A 22,545-nucleotide genomic window follows, 5' to 3' on the forward strand; every position below is an offset into this window, starting at 1 on the left:
TTCCGGAGTGGAAGCAGTAGTTAAGCACCAGTTACTGGCCCCTGCAGAGGCTCAAGGGAGAATTGCTTCGTAGAGAGCTGGTCGGCCTAAAAAGCTTAGTCAGTTTGATCAATAAATATTGACTTAGGGTTAGGATGAGAAATAATACACTGCACCTTGGAACTGGAAGACAGAGTCAACTTCCTGCTTTTTCTGTCCAAAAGCAGACTGGCTCCAAAACATTTGTCCTTAAGGACCTCTGTGATGCCTGACAGATAACTCATTATGCGTGTATGAATGTACCTGTACCCTTTTGCAGAGAGGGGTAAATGTCTGACTGGACAAAGCTTGGAGGCTTTTTTCTGTGATTTTTTTTTCAACCATCTGCTCTGTTTCATGTTGTCCCTGAAGGCATGGTTACCCACTCCTAAATTATGCAGCATTGCCCAGAGAATGGCTCTGTAGTTGAATATGCTCTCTGCAGTACAGCCTCCCTTTTCTTCCAGTGTATGTGGATTTCCACACAATAGATGTTATCAGAAAACTACACTTGTCTTTATCCTGTTATTTTGAGCAAGGAAACAGTTATATGAGTTTAAAAACACAGGAAAGAATCTGTACTGCAAATCAGAATTTTTGTAATTAAATTCATAGGATCACGAACTTTTCAGAAGCTGTACTGCTCCGAATGCTGTTCTCTAGCCCACCGTTATTCTCCTTTGAGCAGAATGACTTTCCATCTGCTTAGAAACAGTTCTTTGTGAAAATAATGACAGAAGAATAAATACTGTCTCTCTTGCCCTGACTTTGATACTTTACAGGACACACTTACAAGACTCACATTCTGTTGGGAGTGAGTGCAGCAATACACACATTGCAGTATGCATAGATCATTAAATTGTAGCAGTGCCAGTAATAAAGCAAAACTTGCCAAGATGTCCTGTTCCTCTTAATTAAGCTTGATTTATGTGTGCCTGTTGACTTAAAATGCAGTTAGTGTCCACTGCTGAGATGATGCAGTACCCTGAGTAACTCTGTATTGATTACGCTTCCACAAGCTTGTGCTTTTGCAAGAACACAGAAATGAAACTCCAAGAAAATAAAGAAGTACATCAGGTTGTTTCCATGGAACACTGTTAATCTATTCATAGCAGCTTCAAAGTATGAAGTTAAAACTTACCTTCTGCTCTACTCCCATCAAAACAGATGAGTGCTATGATTAACTCCCCTTTAGCTTAAAAAATAGAAGTGGATAGAATGTCAAAATACACTTTGCTGGTAAGAGGAACCTAGTTTGTCATAAGGAGTTACACCAATATTGGTGACCTAAAATGTGTACACACAGGTCACTGTGGGAGCAGTATCTGCTTTCCCTTGTTGCCATGCTCCTCTGTGTAAAGGCAGCTTGTCTAGAATACTGTGGGCATTACAGAAATAACTAACTACTGTTCCTTCTGAGGAAATGACTATTATTCCTTTTCCTCCCAAAATTCAATGGCATGCTCTGTATACTGCCTGGAACTATCTATCTGTTTTGGGTAGGAGTGCATCAGGAAACAAAATCTGTCCATTGGATTTCTCACATTCCTCCTCTGGAAAACCAGCAATCCTGGACTTGTTTACTGAACAGAAAAAAAAAAATGCATCTCCTTTAGCAACATCATTAGCAGCTTTTAGCCTGCTGTATGGATAGCTTAAACCTCTTACCTCATTTCTCACTAAGTATTGAAAAAGCAATCCCAGCTCCCCCTGCTCATAGTACACAAAGCTGCTGGCTTTCCCCAGCACACATAAACCTCCTGGTTTTACCACAGACTTTCTTAATGGACTTGGAAAAGGCAGTGCAACTTTCCCTCCAGCTTCTGTCTATGATGCTCTAACCTCTAAAACTGGAGAAGGACATTTTCTTCCGTTATGTTTTCTCTCTCTTGCCAGAACCAGATGCATTCAGAAATCCTGTGTTCAAGCTGATGCCGCACTACACCTCATGAACTGCAAAGCAGCATAAGGCAGCTGGAGCTTCTGGATCCTGGCTAGAGGTATGAATGAGGCTTAAGTTTAATCAATTAAAAATTAACTGCAGCTTTTACTCATTCCAACTCTCTTCTGCTAACCAGTGGAGGATAGCCAGTTACATTCAATTAATGCCTTTTAAAATTAAGTGTTATTTATTCTACTAGAGATAGCAGTCCAGAGGTTTTCAGAAATGTGCAGTTCTGGCTGGTGAGAAAACATTTTGAAGTTGTTTACTTAACACAGCATAGAAGAGACTGCAGCTTTAATTATCTTACTACCCCAAACCTTTGAAGTTAGAAATCAGATAAATTCAGACTCTACAGTTAAATTTTTTAAATGTTCTTTACATTCTTGTAACTCTCACTTCTTGGTGGATTATTAATTAAGCATGGAAGAGTACTCCCCCTGAGAAGGCTTCAGTCTGTAAATGAGTTTCTATAGACTAGGCTTGATGGGTTCTTTTCAAGTACACAACTACTAAACTACCTGTGGTACAGTATATATGACCTTAAACTGTACAGAGTTAAGGCACCAAATGCAAGATAAAACAACATCCAAAATAAGAGATGTGCTTTAGAACTGCACATCTCCACACACCACTTTTGGACATTCCTCAAAAACATCAAGGTAAACAATATGGTCTGAATGTTTCATGCAGTCTCAGGAACTGGAGAAAAAAACCCACTTTACTGAATTTAAACCTTACTGTCTGATGAACTTTTCTCTTAGCTAACTCACAGCACTCACAGCACAGCATTGCCTTGCTTACACAGCATCAGAGCGGTGTGGGAGGGAGAGTCCCCTTTCTTCTGGGAAACCCCAGAGAGAGGAGGAGACAGAGGAACAGGCAGATGTGTCCTACTTGTGCTTTTGTATTATCAGTCACAAACCAACAAGTGAATCCCATATCTCTGAGCAGAAAAGGCAAGCACCACAATATCTGGACATAAACAGGTGTGGATTCAGATGACACAAATAAAGCTAAGAAGGCATTGCTCTGAGGTTAAGCAATAAAACAGTTTAGTAGTGACAATTCTCTTAATGCCAACTACTTAACCACTAGCTGAAATGGTTTATGTTCAAAAGAAAGTGCACATGAAACTGCTGCTGCGGTCCATAGGCACAGGACTTCAGTGCTGGGTTTCTCTGGTGAAGTGCTCTAAAATGACTGTAGCAGAATTTCCACTTCCAGTGGAATGAAACCAACAAGCTGTTAGACAAGCTGTCTCCTGCACTAAGACAGCAGATTCAGCTACCCTGTCTCTTTGTTCTGCTTTAAACAAGTCAATAAAATATCTCATTTTTCACTGGATTATTTAGCAGGAAGCCCAAGAGGGTCTGTGTGCTGAACATTCGAGCTGAGTTACTGTTTTTTGAGACAGAACAGCCGTTCCTAACAGAGCTCCTCAGTGTGCCCAGCACAGAGCTCATTTTCATTCTTTTGATGCCAGAGAGGCGAGGTCTTAGTCAGCCTCATGACTGAGAACAACAATCTGAATTTCATGTTTACACATCTCATCGTGTATCCAAAGGAATCCACAGCAGCAGAGCTCCTGTGCTGTTTGCCAGAGCCACCGGAAATAGGAGCTGTTTTTAAAGCTGCTTTGTGACTTGGAACTCAGTGAGGCTGGGACATAGCTTTCCCTTCATTAAGTAAGAGGCAGCTGTCTTAGAATTCCCCTAAAGGCAAGAAGTTCTAATACTGAGTGAGTATATCTTGGTATACCAAGCACAAGAGGCAGAAGGAAACGTGTAATTTTGTCTGAGTAAAGACTGAAATACTGTCTTGTCGTTTATACGGATTAGGAGAGATGTTCAGCTATCCCACCTCTAGACTGGCTCAAAAGTACAGATGTAGAATTACAAATGAAGCAAGGGACTTTACATGAGGGAGTTGGTGGCAGAAAAAACAGGGAATGCCACTCTCACTCTCCAAGGGACATTGCCAGGACTGGATCAGAGGTGGTACGTTAAAGCTGCTCACATTTATTGCTGTCTTGGAGAAAAATAAATGACAAGAGAATGATGTTGCATAGCTGAACAGCCAACAAACAGAAGATGTTTTTCTCAGACTACTTGAAAAATCTTCATGCCTCTCCTCCTGCATTTTCTACATCCTGATAATCTGAGGAACTTCTTGTCAGGGAAATTGTTCTCAATAGCACAGTATAAAGCCTTAAATAATTTTAGATTTGTGCGCTTTTCCCCAGTTAAGTTCTTTCAGGGGCTTGAGGGCACAGTATTTTATTAAGACACACTTTAAAATCTTTTTTCCTACCAGAAGGCAAGTGTTCTCAAAGAAAGAATCCTTTTCTCCAGAGATGAGAGATACTGGAGCAGTTTTCAGATCTTTGTTAATGAGTAGAAATAGTCCTCTGGCACATGAATAAGTTGAAATATTTGCAGGAAAACTGGTTTCTCTGAAGTGCTTCACAGTCTGATTAAAAGTTTTTAAGAATCTAGATACTTATATGTAACAATTTCATAATTTGAGAGAATCAGTTCTTTACTAGGATTCTAGAAGATGATCAGAAAATGCAGGGCAGGAGGACAGACTTCACAGAAGCAAAGGTATTTAACAGCAGTGAAAGTCATGGCAGCAGCATTTACAGCACATTAAGTGGGGAGCCATGACAATTGCTGAATCATCTAATTAGCTCACACTGGCTACAGGACAGCAAATTAGACAGATTAGGAACCACCTACCCAGGCACTAAATTGCCTTTGTGAGGGTTGGATTGTGCACCGTGTCCAACAGAAATTGCTTGGGCAACCGAGGCCTCGTGTTACACATTCCCTTCAGGAGCACAGGCTGGCCTCCCTCCATCCAACTGGCCAAACGCCCAGGAATAAGGTCACTGTGTTCCAGCTCCTGAATGTGTGCTTAAGGAAGACAGCAAGCACTGGCAGAGAGAGAACGCGATGGCCCGAAGCACCACACACACGTTCTGAGCTAGCCAAGCCCTCCAAAGCAGGCTGCTTACTCTAAACCCTTCTCTAGAAGAGCCTGCCTGGAGGAATCTCTTATGGCTGGCAAAGTAGGACAGAAGCAGACCCCTAAAGCTCATGGGTGTTTTTGCAAAGTCAGTGGTGATGCCATTCATGTCCAGTATAGAGAACACATTAAACAGTTTGGTTCTTCATTGTAAATCTCTGGCTTTTAATCCCATAAGTGCCAGACACCATCTCCCAAAATACACACGATCATCTGGTTAGCTAAAACTAGCGTTAAGGTGGGTAGTGTATAGGCACAGACTTTCCCTGGTCTCCTATTTATAGATGTACTAATTGAAAGGAACTTTTCCGATTTCTTTTCCATGAACCAGAAATTCAAACTGTAAAATACCATTTCTGCTCCACTGAAAAGGTACTCCAGAATTGGTAATGCTACTGGCAGCTGCACAGAGCATACACAACCAGATGTATGCGTTTGGCTCTTGGGTACATGCAGAAATGCAAAGCCCAATAGCTGTAACACAGACCTCCAACCTCACAGAAAAGGCAGTTCAGACCAAGATCCTGTGAGGAGGCTTTTAAAAGGAAACCTGAAAGTTATATGCAGAAGAAACGAGTTTCTACTTCTGCTTTAGCAAAGCTATACTTGATGCAACACTGATGAAGCAAATGTTATCCAGATTACTGATCAGATAATAGCCTGACATTAGGCTAAAATCTACTGATGGAATTGGCTGCTCTCTCAAACCTGAATACATCAAGCACTTCAGAGCCTACTCTGTGACCCTTCAGTACAAGGGGCTATTTTGCTCAAGTTCCACATGAATGAGAGGGGTTCCCAGGCAATCATGCCCCTTAGAGTCTTATCTCTGATTCCAGGAGGCTGCAGAACCCAGATTTAGGAGTCTTAGTATGTTTCATATATCAGAAAATGGTTCTCTCCTACTGAAAAGGGAGGCAGCAAAGGCAAGGGGCCATCTTAGACATAAATACTGCAATGCTTTACTGCATTACAAAGAGCAGGGTATTAGAGAAATCTAGAGAAAAAAAGATGCAAGAAATTTGAGATAATTTAAAAAAAACAGCAGGAGAGTGGAAAGCTTAGGTTTTTAAGAGTTAAAAAAAGTGATAACAGAAAAATACAGAAATTCACAGTTAAAGCAATTCTGCTGGAAAGAAATACATATGGATTAAGCTGCCAAGCACAGTCCACAAAGAAGCAGATCAAATGAGAGTCAGCAAGATGTTTATTATCAGTCTTGAAGTGGACAGTGCTTGTCAGGCTGACAGCAGTTAAGCTTAGGAAAGGAATATTCAGGAGAAGTTCATTATAATGCACCTTGATGCATATAATATCCTGTCTGAAGGAGCAGAGCAGCCTGCTGCTCCGGGATCAGCACTGCTGGGCCTGCCAGGCTTAAAAAGGGACTGAAGTGTAGGTGAGCTGCAGATCCAGCCCTGAGTTTGCACCTTGAAGATAACAGCAGATAGAAACCTGCCCCCTGAACAGGAAGGACGTTCTGATGGCTCATCAGTTGTCCTGCAGATGTCATGGAAGGATTATGTGCTTCCAGGGCCAGCCCCTGGAACAGTTCCTCAGTTCATTTCCCAGGTGCAAGTTCAGCAGCAAAGCTGACACGATTGAACAGCTCTTTTTCCCTTACCAGCCTATGCATTATATCCAGAAATATCCTGAGGAATGGATGTGCATGCAGTTACTTAGTGAATTTGATGATTCAATATTAAAATCAAATATAGTTTATATTTGCTGTTAGTGTTTTGATGCAGACCTTTGGGCTTGATACACCACTACATATTCTGTACTAAGTGGTTTTCTGTTTGACACCAGTGTCAACTGTTACCAGTCAGGGGTTGTTCCTGTTTTCATCTCTGAATTGAGACCCTAAAATGCTAATACATCATCATCAACTTGCTCCCTTTTGCTTTTTTATTTTTTAGCCATTTTTATATAAAAAGAGTTGTTTCCAGCAACTTCAAGTACTGCAAGTACTGCACTTCTGGAGTACTGTACTATGCAGCTTTGCATAACGCAAGGTTTAAAAGACAAATAAAAAAATAGTATTTTAAAACTACACATATCATGTGCACCAATAGGTCATAATCCAAACCCATTTTTATTTAAGTAAAATATTGTTAAAACATTTACTACAGAACTGAAAAGAATTATTTATGGATGGCTGTATCCTAATTTCCAGCTGTAGAAAAGCACAGCTAAGCAAAGGATTCACGCAGAGATAAATCCCTGCCTGCCCTCCTGTCCTGCACTGCACCCACAGGAGGGAAGCAAACCTGGCTGCTTCCTGAATTAATTTGACCTAATGTAATTTGATCTCTGCAGATTTTAACTGCAATATCATCAAAGTTCTTAATTCTTCATTTGGAGTTTAGCTTTAACAGTTTAGGGAAATAGTTTCTCTCATTATTAGTGTCACCCGTTGCACTTAGCCAGAACCAAGGTGTGCGTTATTCAGAGCAGGCCATGGCCTGGCTTTGGTACCTACCCAAACGTGTCCACAGGGATGCAAGGAATGCAGTGCCTGACACGGCAGTATCAACACAGCTTTTTATGCTACACAGGAGAGAAATATTTGAAGGAGAACAGTCCGTTGATAAAACCAAACAATTTCTTAAGTGTTAGGTAATATTTTTTTAACTGAAACTGGAGTATTTGAATTGGCCTTGAGAAATACAAAGTTGGGATTCAGACCTATGTATTACCTCTTTAAACACTGAGTTATCAAGACATAATAAAAACGTGCCATATACAAGATTGTCACGGGTATACGAGATTTTTAGAAAAAAAGCAATAAAAATATTCTTTAAGCTGAAAATAAAATCTCTTACCTTTTATATCACGATCTCAGCTTACAGTCACTACATTTCTGCTTATTTTATACAAGTGCATATGGCTATGAAGGTCCGGAGAGAATGAGAATAAAGTGGAATTAACCTGCTGAAAACTGCTTAGAAGTCTTAAGCTGCAACATATAGATGTTCCAATACCATTTAAAAAAACATTAACCTTTCAGTTATTGCTGATTGACAATCTCAAAATATCAACATACAAATATTCAAGAGGGAAATATCTCAGTAAATTTAGAGCAGCAAAGTTTTTTGAACTGGATGTTTCCCAAATACTGTATTTTCCTATCATTTGGTGATGATTTTAAGAGACACAAAAGCAATCCACTTGATTTTCAAGTTCAGGCCTATCATTTTTGTGCCTCATATCAATGATGAGGGAAAAAGAGAGAGAATATATCATTCAGTTACATTTTGGGAAAAAATATTATGTTCTGTTTTCTTCTGCCATTTTGCTACATTTCATGTCTGCTGACATGCACAATGGTACAAAGCACTGCTGCTTCAGGAGTGACCATTGCACAGCTCTGTAGCAACTTTTATAGGAAACATGCAAATACAGCATAGTATCAAAATTCTGAAGGACTTCAATAGTGAAAGTAAAGGCAGATTTCAGTGCTTGAAGCAGCACTCGACCCGGGTTGTGCCTTGGTTTGGCATTTGGTTTTCCCCCCTCAACACAGCAGTCCTTCCCCTTCTAGTGTAAAGAAATAACCAGGAGTATATACACATCTATTGCTATGTACCCAAAGAGAGGACTTGTGGCTTGGACTAAGTATTGCTTTTCATTACATGGAGCAAAGTTCAAGAAGTAAGAAAAACACTTTAAAAAAAAAAAAAGAAGGAAAAAAGCTCAGATCCCATGTCTGAAGTTGAGAAACCTCAAAACGAGCCACATTTGGAGCCACACAACCTGATGGTTCTAGAAGTCAGAGAAGAAATCTTGAGGGCCCAAGTGAATAATAAAAGGTGCGATGCTGAGAGGCTGGCAATAGGGACTGTCAATGAAAAAACCACCTACAGTGGGAGAAGAGCAGAGAAGCAAAAACCTCACGTTAATTGCTGAGACTGGCTGAAGCTAAAGCTCCATTTAAATTTCTCTGCTCTTTCAGCTGCAAGTGGAATTTTCATTGTAAAATGGGCACTTTGAATTCTTTGAAGGTATTGAAATATCTAACACTTCCAAGGTTACCACTTTCTAAACAAAGAACTGACAGCTCATTCATATTTTCAGTAAAGCAGAGAAATGTAAAATATGCAGCAAGGGGGCAAGTTTACAATGTGGTTAGTAACTCCCAACAAATGACAAAAAATAAAAAATGACTTCTATAAATCATTTGAAATGACTGCCATCATGTTGGAAAAGAGCATAGCGCCCTTCTTGTCTTTGAAATAAGAACAAGCTTTTGGCTTACAAACGTTCATTGTATAGAATTGTTTCACAGAATATTTTGTTTGGAATTTTACAAAACTGGGGATTCAGGAAAAAAAAAAAAAAGGAAACTACAAACAGTTGCCAATCAGGGGAACTCCAAAAGAGAGGGAGGGGAAAAAATGTGTGCAGAGGAAAGATTCCTTTAATGAATATTTGATTAACAAAAATGGGCTCTGATCAGCCATGCTTTTTCTGCTCCGTGATGGCTTCCTTTCATCCATAGGCCAGCAAAACAGGTCAGTGATTTCTGAGCACCTCTCAATTTGGCTCCATCCCCGGCCCTGCTCTGTGTTCCGTGGGTGAACCCAAGCTCACCCTCCCGGGCCATCCTCTACGTTTTATTAAAGTACCACCGACAGCAAACGGAAGCGAGAGCTACGGCAGGAGGAGAACCATGGAAATGGAAACACATTCCTAAGCACAAATACTCAGCTTAAGAATAACAGCTGCAATGAATTCCAGGAAAAGCAGCTTGTTCTATAAACCACCCCTTATTCAGCTTTTCTAATATTTCCCTCCCTCTAAGGGGGATGTGGGGAGGAGGAACTTGACATTGCTTTAAGCACCGCTCTTACAACACCCTCAACACAGACACAGCTCCCCTGGCCTCAGCAGCAGCGTCTGTTAGAGAACAGGGGGTAAAGGCAAATCTTTGGAAGAGCAGGAAGTAAAGCCAGCCTATGGAAAAGCAACGGGCGGGGGCTGAGGAGAGAGTGCAACCAACAATGCTGCTTATTTGTGGGGTGATACCTTAATAAAGACACTGGAATCCCTTGTTAGAGCCCACAGCAGTCCACAATCCATGGAGATTCCAGTTGTGGAGCTGGGGCCTATCCTGGAATTTCAGACAGGTGCACACACTCCTCATCAAAAAGAGGACTCTGGGTTTGAGCACCAACTCATAAAAAAGTACTGGCCTATGGCTGAAGTGTGTCACTTTTCACAGCAGCACTCAACAAGAACTGGGACAATTAAATAGCAAGTTTTCATGGGGACCTTGTTGCTGCTTTAGATTCTTATAAATGTAAGGGGGAAAGGAGAACCTTTGGTTTAATATGCAATTGACAAATAAAATGCTTTCTGTAGAAATGGTGGATGGAAAATCAAGGGTGGGCAGACAATCTTAAAAGTGAAGAAGGCCACAAGAACAAGTGGAATTTTTTTTCTTTTTTTTTTTTTTTTTTTGTAAAAACAGAAAAGAACGGAAAACATGTAGTTTTTGAGCTCTAAAGAACCTGATTGTAACACTATTGTTGTCCTTTCTCTGGGCAATACGGGTGTAAGGTGTATCCCTGGAATTGCATCCTTCTGTGGGAACTTCCTTTAATACTTGTTTAATACTTGTTTCACAGAATGCAGCCTTATACAGAGACAGACTAATTCCCTTTGTTTCATTTGTTTTTCAGCATTTTGTGTACGAGTGAAAAGTCTTCTTGGATAATTAAGACTGTGTCTAAAATCACAGTTACAGTATGCTGATCTATAAGGAAACTCAGGTACTGATGCTTAACTATAAAAAATAAGATAAAACAATATTTTAACCCATATCTTACTGAGTTTATTACACACCATAATATTTACAAAGTTAAATGTTAACTGTAAAGTTTCTATCTTTTTTAAATTATTATTATTTTTATTTTTGTTTTTTAAAGAACTATGCCCTGCATTTAATAACCCTACAGCAAATACAGGTCATTAACTGAGTCTGTGTGACTGCATTAGGAAACAGGCAGTACTCTTGTGTTACAACAAAACAGTTTATTTGTGATCAGTGTTTTATATTCTATACATCCTTCACAAATTTAATTTTACATAATCGGATACTTCATTTAAAACGTAAGATTTAAGCTTCTAGTTCTTCCCTATAACAGAAGGCTGGTATAAGTTATTTGAAAATGAGGTAACATTTCACAGAACATTTTTTTCAAGTTTTAGAGAACTAAATTTGCATTTTGTTAAAATCAAAAAGTAGGAAAAAGATGTTTCTTTACAAATGACTTTGCTCAAGTATGTGTTCAAAGAAAACAGGATAAAAAGGCTTTTTTCTTCTAACATTCTGTACTGTACTGTGTTGTTCAATCAATAGGAATTAGCTTCTGCCATTTGCTAAAAGAATGAGTAGTGGGGAACGGGGTAAGTTGGGAATTTCATAACTGGTAACAGAACCATTCTCTTGGGTAAACCTACAGAGAGAAGAAAGGGAGAGGACTCCAAATAAGTTCAGCAATCCAAGAAAGTCAGATAAGAGCTTACAGTAGTGTTCTCATTAACCTTTTCCAGATCAGTCAGTCAATGTGCTGTCAGGGTGCAGAGTCCCATAAACAGTAACACTTCACCACTTTGCACTGTTTCAGACAGATGGTTATAGCTTAAACTCTGCTTTATTTTTGTGCTGGTGTTTGGTAAAATTAAGGCAGTAATATTCTCAAAAGCAGAGTGTGTATTTAGATTTGAAGCTCTATTTCATAATCTTTATGGTAATTAATCTCTACTAGTTTGTTCTACATTGAGGTAATTTCACAGGCCAGTTGCAATTGCAGATATTCTAGACAGGCACTGCTGTGCATAAAATACAACTCACAGGGAAACTGTTCAGCAGTTTTGATCAGCATCCAGGTAGGTCAGCCAAAAATCAAGCACCTACAGTAAATTCTGCATCTGCTTCCTTATTCTGCACTTCCTCTCCTGAGCTGAGGTAGGTAAATCTGGAAAGATTGACATCTGCCTGATTTCATTATTATTTTAGAGTTCTTGTGGCCTCACAAACTTCTGCACAATTAAACGTTTGTTTGGTTTTTTAATCTTGCCTATTTAAATTCTAGTATTTAACCTATGTATCCATTTAGAAATCACAAAGCAGCAACAGCAGGTATTTCAGAGCACCAGATGATCAAAGTGAAGTTTCCCAACATGCAACAGCTTACAAAGGCAAAGAGACATGTTTACCTTACAGCCAAAAAGCATTATCCCAGAACTTTGCATCACAATCATAATACATTAAGAACAGAAACTCTTTATGTGAAGAATGGGGGCATCCAATTCCACAATGCTTTGAAGTCAGTGATATGTCACATATATACACCTAAGTGCTTAAAATCCAGCTCCCAAAATAGGCATAATGAGAAAAAAACATCCCAAACGGGAAGGGATGAATGAAAAAAAGCAAGAAAAGCTGCAGGGAAACTTGGTAACAGTTGTATTGCTGCCTTCAGCAGGGAAAGGATTCCTCATGTCACAGTGTGTCACTGCTTGTAAAAACACAGACATGCAGCTACCAGTAATCCTAGTTATACTCTGAGACTGTTGCTTGAAAAGAACCAAGGGGGTTCTTAAAAAATCCATATCCCAAACTAAATTCCCTTTCATTTTTCTCTGAGAAAACATGTTGCTGTTCCTTGTGTGATGCACCACAAAGGACAACACTCCATGGAACAGCCCTGCTGCCAGCTGCCCTTCTGTCAGAGGACAGGGCCAGTCAGCAGGTGTAAAACTACAAAGGTTTGCTCCAAATCCGAGGGAGAATTCCACACTGAACACAGCCCATGGGCCCGTTCTCCCTCTCAGTACAGAACTGGACCAGCTGGTCCCAGTCAGGCAAAGCAAATATCTTCCATAAAGCAACAGCATTCTTGCCCTGTATGAGCTCATACCTCTAGAAAAGTCATGTAATTGACATTTCAAAATATTTTAAACTTTTATAATGATATCAGGGGAGTTGGTACTGGCAAAGTTAGACAGATTTGGGAGGAAAAGCTTATTACAAATGCTAAAAAGCAGAAGTTTCCCATATGAAAAATTCCAGGCTTTGAAACATGCCGGTCATTTGAGCAGCAGACTGTGACCAGTCCCTGCCACAGGAGAGGCTGGTGGGACTGGTCCTGGTGGGCTCACACTGTGTGTGCCAGGACATATCACTGACTCCAAGTGCCCTGCTCCCATTGCCACATAAACCTCATTCAAAGTAACCAAAAGGGCCGGTTAGAGGAATGCATTGTTAGTCCAGCATAAAACAAGCCAGTGGGGAGGGAGAAGCCGAGTTAAGGAAAACCCTTCCATCACAGCTCTCTGGTTATCAGCTCATTTTACAATCTCCATGAAACCAGTGCTTTGCCAGCCTAATAGAACATGTTTCATAGTGAAAAGCATTGTTGCAAATGACTGTGTCCTGGCTGCCTCACAGACTGATTGCTACCAGTACCAACTACCCAAAAGCCATCCTGGTGTCCCAAGCAGTGGTGTTTTAGCCTGCAGGGTGGGGGGGTATTTGCCCATAGACTTCAAAGAGTTGAAATATTAAGGGAGCTTTGTCCACAAGTCACTTACACTTGGGAGCAAACATTTCACCAATGTTACTGTATTGCCATTTAGCTAAATCTGAGTCAGAGATGCTGAAATAGGCCCTTCGGTAGTCTTTGAATGGAGCACAGACTGGCTGTAAAAAGTAAGGGAACTACTTTGACTGGGTTCCAGTATGAAGGGAACAGGCAATTAGAACAAGCAGTCCTTCCACAGACCAGGCAAAGCAGAGGCAAAAAGCTACTCCAACCAAAAAAGAACCACAAGGTTATGGCATAAAAGTGGTGTTGTTGTCATGGTTTAAGAGCTTAAATCTCTTTGAATTTTTACTTGGACCGCCACATTTGGATTGTCACAACAGTTTCTGCATAATTTCTAAGGTGTTAATTACAGGGCTGTACGTACCGTAGGCTGGTGCCGCTGTGCTGTATCCATATGGTGCTCCATAGCCTGCAGGGAAACACAGGAGGGAGAGAGATCATTCCCTGCCCTTTCTCTCAGTGTTTGCACACCTGCACATGGGCAGGGACCCTGTGCCTGAAGCAGGAGCACAGCAAAACCAAACTCACACACCAATACATACAAATATTGCTGAAAACACTGAAATGTTCCTATGCGGTGGCCAGAAGGACATGCTGCCAGGGACTTTCTCAAGCCTCAGCATCACAGAGTTGAAATTCCCTATTTCATTTCCTCAGCATTTTCTTTTCCACTCAGTCCCTCAAGTCTGCACTGTCAGAGCATGGAGTTGGCGTAACACAGACATCTCATATTTGCTTATGTTCTTCTTAAAACACAAATGCAGTCTATGCAGAGAACAGTCACTTCCCTAAATTTCCTTTAAAAAGAAAACAGGCTGGATGCCTGTGGCAGATGTCACGTCCCCCTTAGGAAAGCTCCTGGCTTTCTCTGCCATTTCTAACAGAGAGAGTTCCACAGAAGACACGTGAACACCTCCACACAAACAGATCATTTTCCCCCAGAGAGCAGAGTGTGACTCTGAAGTATCTGAGAGGAAAAGCAACACAGGTAATACCAGCATTGGTTTCTACATGTCAGTAGTTCATGAAGGCTTTACAGGGTTTCTTTTTCTGGTGAGACTGCTGGTGTCACTCCAAAAAGTATGAGATTTCTGAGAACAGGTGATAGAGAGAAATAATCTGTGAAGGCCAAGGCCAATAAAAGCTTAACTACAGCAACTGGGAAATGAAACTTATTTCTGGAATAATTCCACACTGGCAAGAAGCATGCCCCTTGGCAGGTTAAAGTGTCTCTTAAATGACTCCTCAGGCAGACAGACAGTTCCAAAAACAATGTTAACAGCCATTAAAAATGAATTACTGGGTTTTAATATTTAAAATGACATGACCATACAGGAACAGTGAAGATGACATGCTGCCAAAGGTGCCAGGCAGGAAGGCTCCCAAACAACAGGGCTGTGCTATTAGCACATGTGAGCTGCTGGAGGGTCTAATTAGAGCTCATGCTGTAATCTAAAAGCCTGAGCATGAGGACTAGAAGTGTTATTTTTTGGAAGCTACTATTGGATTTGCTTTGACTAAGACATCTCCAGTATCTCATCCTTACAAATCTGTGGTTCTAAGAACAAGTGAAAACAATGTCTGGATTCCTTTCACATGTCAGCCACAAACCTCAGACATGCTGTAAAGTCACAAAGAAAATGCACTTTGAAAAGTAATTTGAGGATGGAGAAAGTGATCATTTAATGAACATTTTCTTGTGAAAATGTGCAATGGGAACCAGAAGCCCTTGAACTTCAGAATCTGTTTTTGCTAATCAGAACAATGCAGTGCAGATGATGATTCCTCATCAGCCAGAGTATGAAAAGAAATTCTTTTATTTCTGGCCACCACAGAAGCTACTATTAGATGCTTCCAGGTGAATTCACATACAGGATTTTTGGGAGCTCAGGGACTCTTGAGCCTGCTGACTTCATGTTCACAAAGGATTCTTGGAAAAGGCACTCCTATTGCTAAACCAGGACATGATCCAGAAGGTTCTTAGGCAGGAAGAGAGTTTTGGGAATTGTGCCATGGCAATGAACAATGAAGACAAATAATAAAATAATAAAGCCAAGACAGCCGTTATGCCCATAACTGTGTGCTCTGTGCACACAGAGCTTTGAGCTGCACACTCATAAAGGATACAGTCTGCCAGTTTTCCAGCTCTTTGATTTATTTAAACCCCCATGAAGCCTTCTGCTCCATGTCAGATGGTTAAAGGAATCACCTGCACAGGTGAATAACACACATGAAAAAGAACACCCCAGCAGACAAATACTAAACTGTCAGCTACAAGTGTGGTGCCTTACCTGGTGTTATGTATCCAGTAGCAGCAGCTGCCCCAACGAACGCCCCTCGTGTTAAAGCACCTCGTCCTCTGCCTCGAACAGCCTGGACTGCTGCAGAAACAGCTGTATTGACAACCCCTTTAGTCTGCCCAGAGTGACAAAAAATAGCAGTTTAGAGAGTGAGTGTTGCAGGAATACAAGGCCACCAGCATTAAATCATCCCCTTTGAAAGGGCTCTGTAAACATCCTGATGCGCCAGGCTGGCTGAGCACAGACTGGAGAGTGCTGTGCCAAAGGATGTGAGTGACAGAGACACAGCGGGTCCCTGGCCCTGTCACTGCCTGCAGAGCCCAGCACGTTCCCCATGCTCAGCCCTGGCAGTCCCTTCCCTCAGACTGTGCCTTATTTACCTCAGATTTGGGCATGACTGAACACTGCTGGCTTCTGATCCTCTCTGCTGCTCCTCCATGCTGTCTTTCCTACCTCCTTACAACTTCCCTCAACCTACAGCACTGGCTTTACATCTCCCTTACTCTCCTGAATCCACATGATTGCAGCAGGGCCAGGATCTCACCCCCAAACAACCACCTCACAACAACACCAGCCTGTGTTAACCTCACTTTACTAAAATGCTGCCTTCTGTATCAAAAACCAACCCAGACCTGGGATAATGGTCCAAAAAGCAAGTTACAGTTCTTACCTGAGGAAGAATCTTCTTTTTCTTGTTATTTGCTGCATTAGGCCCAGAAAACAGTTTTTCAAGTGCTGCTAATGCAGCACTTGCTTTTGCTACTTTCTTGTTTGGGCCTGCACCTCTGAACTTCTGCCCATCTACTTCTACCTGAAAATTAAGACATGAGTTTATGCCTAGTATTGATGCACAGGGACACCATGCTGCACCCACTCAGCTGATGTACCACCCATAAAGAACTTCAGTAGGAAAAAACATCCTTAGTGTTTTATGTGACAAATTTCTATTGGTTCTAGATCTGAAACTGCTTGGTATCTGAAAGGATACCAAGGTTATCCTGGGAACCAGTGTGTCACAGATACTGGGAATCTGGAAACTACAACTGCAATTCAAAGAGGACCAGCGTATCTGTTGGTTACTGGATTTAACCCATACCCTGGAGTCTTCCTCGTCATGAAGTTTTGGTCTGAATCCAGTTTGAATTCTCACTGTATTTTCCTAAAGTAGAAAGGCTATTCCTTTCCCCAGCTGGATCATCACAGCAACAAAGAGGTACATAACCTGAGAAATCACCACCACCAATGTGCATTGCAAAATAGCAAAATAGCAAAAACGTGAGCTGCAGCAGCAAGTGGCTCTGCTGCACCATTAATGACCAGCTGCCCCTCTGCCCCTCTCACCTCCATCACAAAGCGCTTGTCATGGCTTCCCCCTGTTTCGGAGATGAGCTCGTACTTCAGACCTCTTCTCTTTTCATTGAGCTCCATCACCGGGTTTTTACCACTTGCTGTGAGTATGGGACCCTGAGTTCTTACCTAGAGAGACATGCAGGGTGTTACTTCAGAGCCTTTCTCCCTTCAAAATGCAGCCAAACCTCTGCACAGCTGTATCACAGGTAACGCTGCCCTGGCTGCAGCAACCTGCGATGCCGGCACAGCAAAGGGCAAGTCTCTAAAGAAGGGCAGGAGCACCAATAATGGTATCACAGAAGTCACACCCATTTATTTCTGTTAGGGCTGCTGTCCTCATGGCCTGATCTGGTGCCTGCACAAACTAAACATGACACCAGCTGCACTTGGAATTGCAACCCTGAGAGAATGCGAAGCTGAAGGTGGGGCCATGGTGTCAAGTTCCTTGAACTCAAAGGCTTTCACACTGAAAGGAGAGAGACCGGCCTTCCCAGCCCTGCACATGTCTCTGCTCTTCCACCTCATTATGTCCTGGCACTACCCAGCTCAGACTGAGTCACATGTCTTAGTAGAAATGTCTGTAACTGTTTGGAAAGCAAGGTAAAGCTGAGATCTCAGCACACCAGATCAGTCTGCAATAGAATTTTCTCAGCTATGGATAAAAACAGGGCAGTTCCATTAAAAATACTCCATTTCCATTACCCAGGAAATTTCTCCGTGGACTAAACATGTATGTGGTTTGAGTTATCCATGATTACACATTGGAAATTGTTTCCCAATTAGAAGAATTTTGTGTTTTACCATTCTGACAAGTAGAACAGAAAAAAAACCCCAATGAAAAGTGAAACCCCAAACCCCACACCTCCATCTTTTGTACTTTCAATGCAATCCTTACCTCTAGGGTAGCGGAGGTGTCAGCTGTGGAATTGCCAGTATTATTATTGCTTGAGATTGAAGACGTTGTTTCATTTTTACCTTCAGTATCTGATTTTTCATCAGAACTTACACATTCCACATCTGCATCAAAACCTGTTGGATACCCCATTGCTTGTAAAACCTACAACAAAGCCCCATGAAAAGAACTGTGACAGAGGCAGCAGAACAGGAGCAAATACAAAGTTGATCACAACACAACAAACAATCCACCAGACACTTAAAAAAGGCAGATTCCTTAGAATATTAGTTTTTTTCTTATTTGAAATGGAGATATCCATTTCAGCGGTTATCAGTAGGGAATACAATATCAATGGGGAAAATAATTTCAGGTTTCCAAAAGTGGAATCAACACAAAGCAGAATTTTAGTCTCAAAGATAGTCATGAGCATCATTCACAATCTCAAGAATTCCTTGTAAAGTAAGAAATTAAAGACACTGTTTAATGGCCTTATAAGGAAATAGTTTCATGCATGATTTGCCCCCTGTGTCTATGGACAGATCAAGAGACAGACTGTGGGGCAAACGGGACAAACAGTCTTGTGAGAATTCAAGCCTTGTACAAGATGGTACTTCTGGAGTTCAGTTCCTTCAAAAACATCCTCCATGAGCAAGGCCAGCCTCTCCCTTAACCAGCTTCCTGATCCAGCCGCACAGAGCTACCACACATAGGGCAGGGGAAACTGAAACTCTGCTGAAAATTTGGGGCCAAGAACAAAGTCTGCAGAAATGACTGTGTTCAAACCCTGAGCTGAGACCTGCCTGGGGAAACCCCCGGCTGAGCTGCCATGCATTGGGGTACATCTGGCTGCGTTTCCAGGGCTTCTGCATTTTAAAAAGGTCAGATTAGAAAGTGAAATCTCACATTATTCCCTCTTACAAGACTGGAAGGCAGGGTCTGGGTCTGCTGAGAAGGGAAAGAAAGAAATAAAGAAGGAGAGAGAAAAAAAAAAAAGTAACTCTGACCACACCACCCATTTCCTCTTGGCTTGAATCGCAGATGTTTTCATGTGCAAATTTAGAGAAAACAGAGCTGGGTCGGCACCAGCACAGATCTGGCTGACGCAGAGAGGTTCAAGGGCAGAGCAGTCACAGTTTTTCAGGGCAAGAGGGTTTTTTGGTTTTTTTTTTTGTTGTTTTTTAAACTGCAGGGAGGTAGGAAAAATAAAAGAATGAGGCAAAAGATCTGGAAGGACACACATGCAGGGAGCTACTTTTCCTGAAGGAATAACACATGCCCTCAGATGCTTCTGGACACTTTGAACTTGAAAGCACATAGGACAATGGGATTTTCAAAACTGAAATCAAAGGAAAGCAGAAAGTTGCCAGATGAAGATTCTAAAAAGGAAATTCTTGTTCAAAACAAAATGAGGCACAGAATGACAGATGGGCCTGTTCCTATCAGAAGAGCAGTTCTATTAACAGATGTTCTTTTGTAGACTCGTTTAGGCTGGGAAAGACCTTTAAGATCATTGAGTCCAACCATCCATTACCCCAGCCCTGCCACACCCACCACTGAGCTGTGTCCCCAAACACCACATCTGGTGGATGCTCACACTGGGCATTCCAGTCTGTCCTGCTGTCATGTAGAGCACCTACAGGAAGCAATAGCAGCGTGACCAGTCTCTGAATAACACCAGTGTCCTACTGGAAATTTAACTGGATAAATCATGGTTTACCCAGTACACAGAGGGACTCTTCAGGCATCAAGGACAGAACTCTATTTCCAGGAGCTCACAAGCCAGGAATGGACACAGAGAAGGAGGGGGAGAAAGAAGCAGCCACCAACATGGCACTTCCAAACTAACAGGAGGAAGGAGTAGAATAGAACAGAATAAACCCCTCCCATCCAGAATTTCACCACCACATTCAGTCCACTGCAACATGGGCTGACCTTGTAGAGCCCCAGGAAATTCTTCCCCCCCCTGCTAGCACAAAACCAGTGATGCTCTTTGAACCAGCTGTCTTTAGAGCACACAGTGAGCAGCTCAGCTTAATGTTTTTGTTTTTTAATTTTGAGCTTGCATATTTCTAGTTTTAAGTACATTTCATTCTCCATCCCAAGATGTGGGGTTAGCAGATTATTTCAGGCTGCCTTACCTTCACTGCCACATGGAGCTTGGCTGTTTTCTTAGAAGGTCCTGATGCTTCATAAGTCGTACCATCAACATCTACAGACATTGTGAAGACTGGGGCATGGACTGGACCAGACTGTGACAGCAGCTTATACTGAAGCCCTGGCCTGATTTGGTTCAGCCTCATCAGAGCATTCATGAGATCTATTGCTTTACTATCTAGTACTAGTACAAGATAGTAGAAGGGGTAGGGGAAGGAGGGGGAAAGGAAAATGAACAAAACAAGATGAACAGAAAAATGAAACAGTTTGCATTTCAGTGCCTTCTGTCTGTATCAAGGAGCAAAACCATCCCTCAGCCTCTCAAGAGGGTGAGGAGAGCCATAACACTGTTAAGTCCTTAATAAGCCATTCTAATTCGGGGTAACAACTATAGTGACCTGGTTTTATATTAAGAACATTCTGCTGCAGCTAGCTGTATTCCTCCTGCCTGCTGTAAAAGGAGTAACAAGTTTTATAGCTAATGGGGAACCAGATCCAGAACTGGCATCCAAGTAGCACAATGCAAACAGCCCCCAGAATAACTGGATCTCAGCAATGCCAGGAGACTTCAAGTCTGTGCATATGTGCAACATCAATGTTTTGCAGATTATGCATTTTATTTTCTTTGTGGGAGGTCTTGAGAGACCAGCACCTAACTCAGGAAGGGGAAGAGTGAAGAGAGTGCAATCTTCACTCACCAAAGTCACTGCAGTACTTTAAAAAGACCCCACAATACAGGGATGTTACCAATAAAGTACCTCAGCTGCTTGGGCAACTTCAGTTCTGGTGTAACTTGATGGGTAATCCCATTTAAAAATGCAAATCATTCAGTTAGTAAAGCATGTCAGGGGAAATTCAGATGCACAGAGATGTGTTTGACATTCCAAATGCAGGGTGATAGAGACAACAATTTTGTTCCAAAGACTTTTTCACATGCTCTACCACACCAACAGAGAGAAGCTTTTAAAGCAGCTCCCCCTGTACAATAGATCTTTGAAAACAGAGTGGAGAAGTGCTGCACTTACTTTTCCTCAGATTACGCTTCATCTTTTTATTTGGATCTTTATCATCCCCGACACTGTCTTCAAACGGTCTCTTCAGAGCAGATGAGCCTGTACCTAGGGTATAAAGTTCCTTGTAATATGGATATGCCATTAGGAAAACACGATCCCACAGCAGGAGTCTGATTAGTCCCACACTGTTTCTTGCTTGTTTATAGAGAAAAGAACTCATCCATCAGTCACAGCTTTATTATTGCTACATGAAAGTCAATACTGGTTTACTGCTCACTCTGCCAGGCCAGGCAGGATCTCTGTGTCCAGTACCAGGTGTGGGATAAGGACTGCAAACCTGCAGTGCTGTTTTCCACATTTAGTCTAAGCAAGACCTCCAACAGTATTTTTTTTACAAAAAATTACAAATGGAAATTTTTAAAATTAGATATATATTGTTTTCTAGGAATAATTTCTGAGTAATTCTTATTATTGACACTCATTATATGCTTTTTGACACATCTGCAGTCTCTCCTTGCCAGCGTAAGAATCAAACACTACTTCTGCTCATTGCATGCCAAGGGACTTTGTGCTTAAGGATAATCATCAGCTATATTATGGCTGTTGTGCCTCTCATCTCTTGGTTTTTCTGGAGACCAGAACTTCCAGATTTTATTCTCACAATGAAATATTGAAAAAACAAAAATCACCCCATATATAATAAAGAATAGCTTCTACTTCACATTCACATAATTCATAACTTCAACCATTCTAAATTAACTCCTAGTTTACTGCTCAAGTAGTGACTTTTGGAACAAATAATACCTACCTTCTTTATCAGTTACTGACCAGGAATATTTCTGAAATGACTTATTTGATGGGAGGGGATCCATTTCCAAAACTTTATAGATCTGCCCAAAGGCTGATAATCTGAGCGCGTGCTGAAAGGGACAGTAGACACGCACATTAATCACAGCAGGATTTCACCTCAGTTGCTCAAGTTTTTTAGTAAGTCTTTAGACACAAAACTAATTCTGTAGTTTTGACAGACAAGAAGACAGCTTTTACAGCTGGCCTCTGCAATAGCTGTGGGACATACTAATGTCTAAAACCATAAAACTCCTGAATTTCTTTATCACAGAATGCAGGGCACACTGACAGGGAGCCCACCCAAGGGCTCTGTGCTGGGAGCCGAGGTGGGTGCACAGGCACCCTGCTGCCTCTGCCAGGATAAGATTTCACACGCATT

The 22,545-nt window shown here is 41.5% G+C and overlaps 1 protein-coding gene across 6 annotated transcripts in view; it reads right to left on the reverse strand.

Annotated features, from left to right (window-relative positions):
- Positions 1–315: 315 nt before the first annotated feature.
- The window catches only part of STRBP (spermatid perinuclear RNA binding protein), a 57,257-nt gene continuing 35,027 nt past the window's right edge, over positions 316–22,545 (reverse strand). For 3 of the 6 annotated variants that reach the window (XM_058038468.1, XM_058038469.1, XM_058038467.1), the window contains exons 10-18: positions 22,126–22,237; positions 21,330–21,422; positions 20,289–20,488; positions 18,151–18,312; positions 17,247–17,381; positions 16,576–16,716; positions 15,897–16,020; positions 13,970–14,014; positions 316–8,850 (exon numbers count right to left, since the gene is read on the reverse strand). In XM_058038468.1, coding sequence (XP_057894451.1) covers positions 8,756–8,850; positions 13,970–14,014; positions 15,897–16,020; positions 16,576–16,716; positions 17,247–17,381; positions 18,151–18,312; positions 20,289–20,488; positions 21,330–21,422; positions 22,126–22,237 — 1,107 coding nt within the window. In that variant the 3' untranslated portion in view covers positions 316–8,755. Of the gene's footprint in view, positions 8,851–11,011; positions 11,452–13,969; positions 14,015–15,896; positions 16,021–16,575; positions 16,717–17,246; positions 17,382–18,150; positions 18,313–20,288; positions 20,489–21,329; positions 21,423–22,125; positions 22,238–22,545 lie in introns of those variants that run through there. The other 3 variants (XM_058038471.1, XM_058038470.1, XM_058038472.1) reach the window with 2 other exon arrangements.

The sequence above is a fragment of the Melospiza georgiana genome, chromosome 20, assembly GCF_028018845.1.
Source record: "Melospiza georgiana isolate bMelGeo1 chromosome 20, bMelGeo1.pri, whole genome shotgun sequence".
Taxonomy (NCBI): Eukaryota; Metazoa; Chordata; class Aves; order Passeriformes; family Passerellidae; genus Melospiza; species Melospiza georgiana.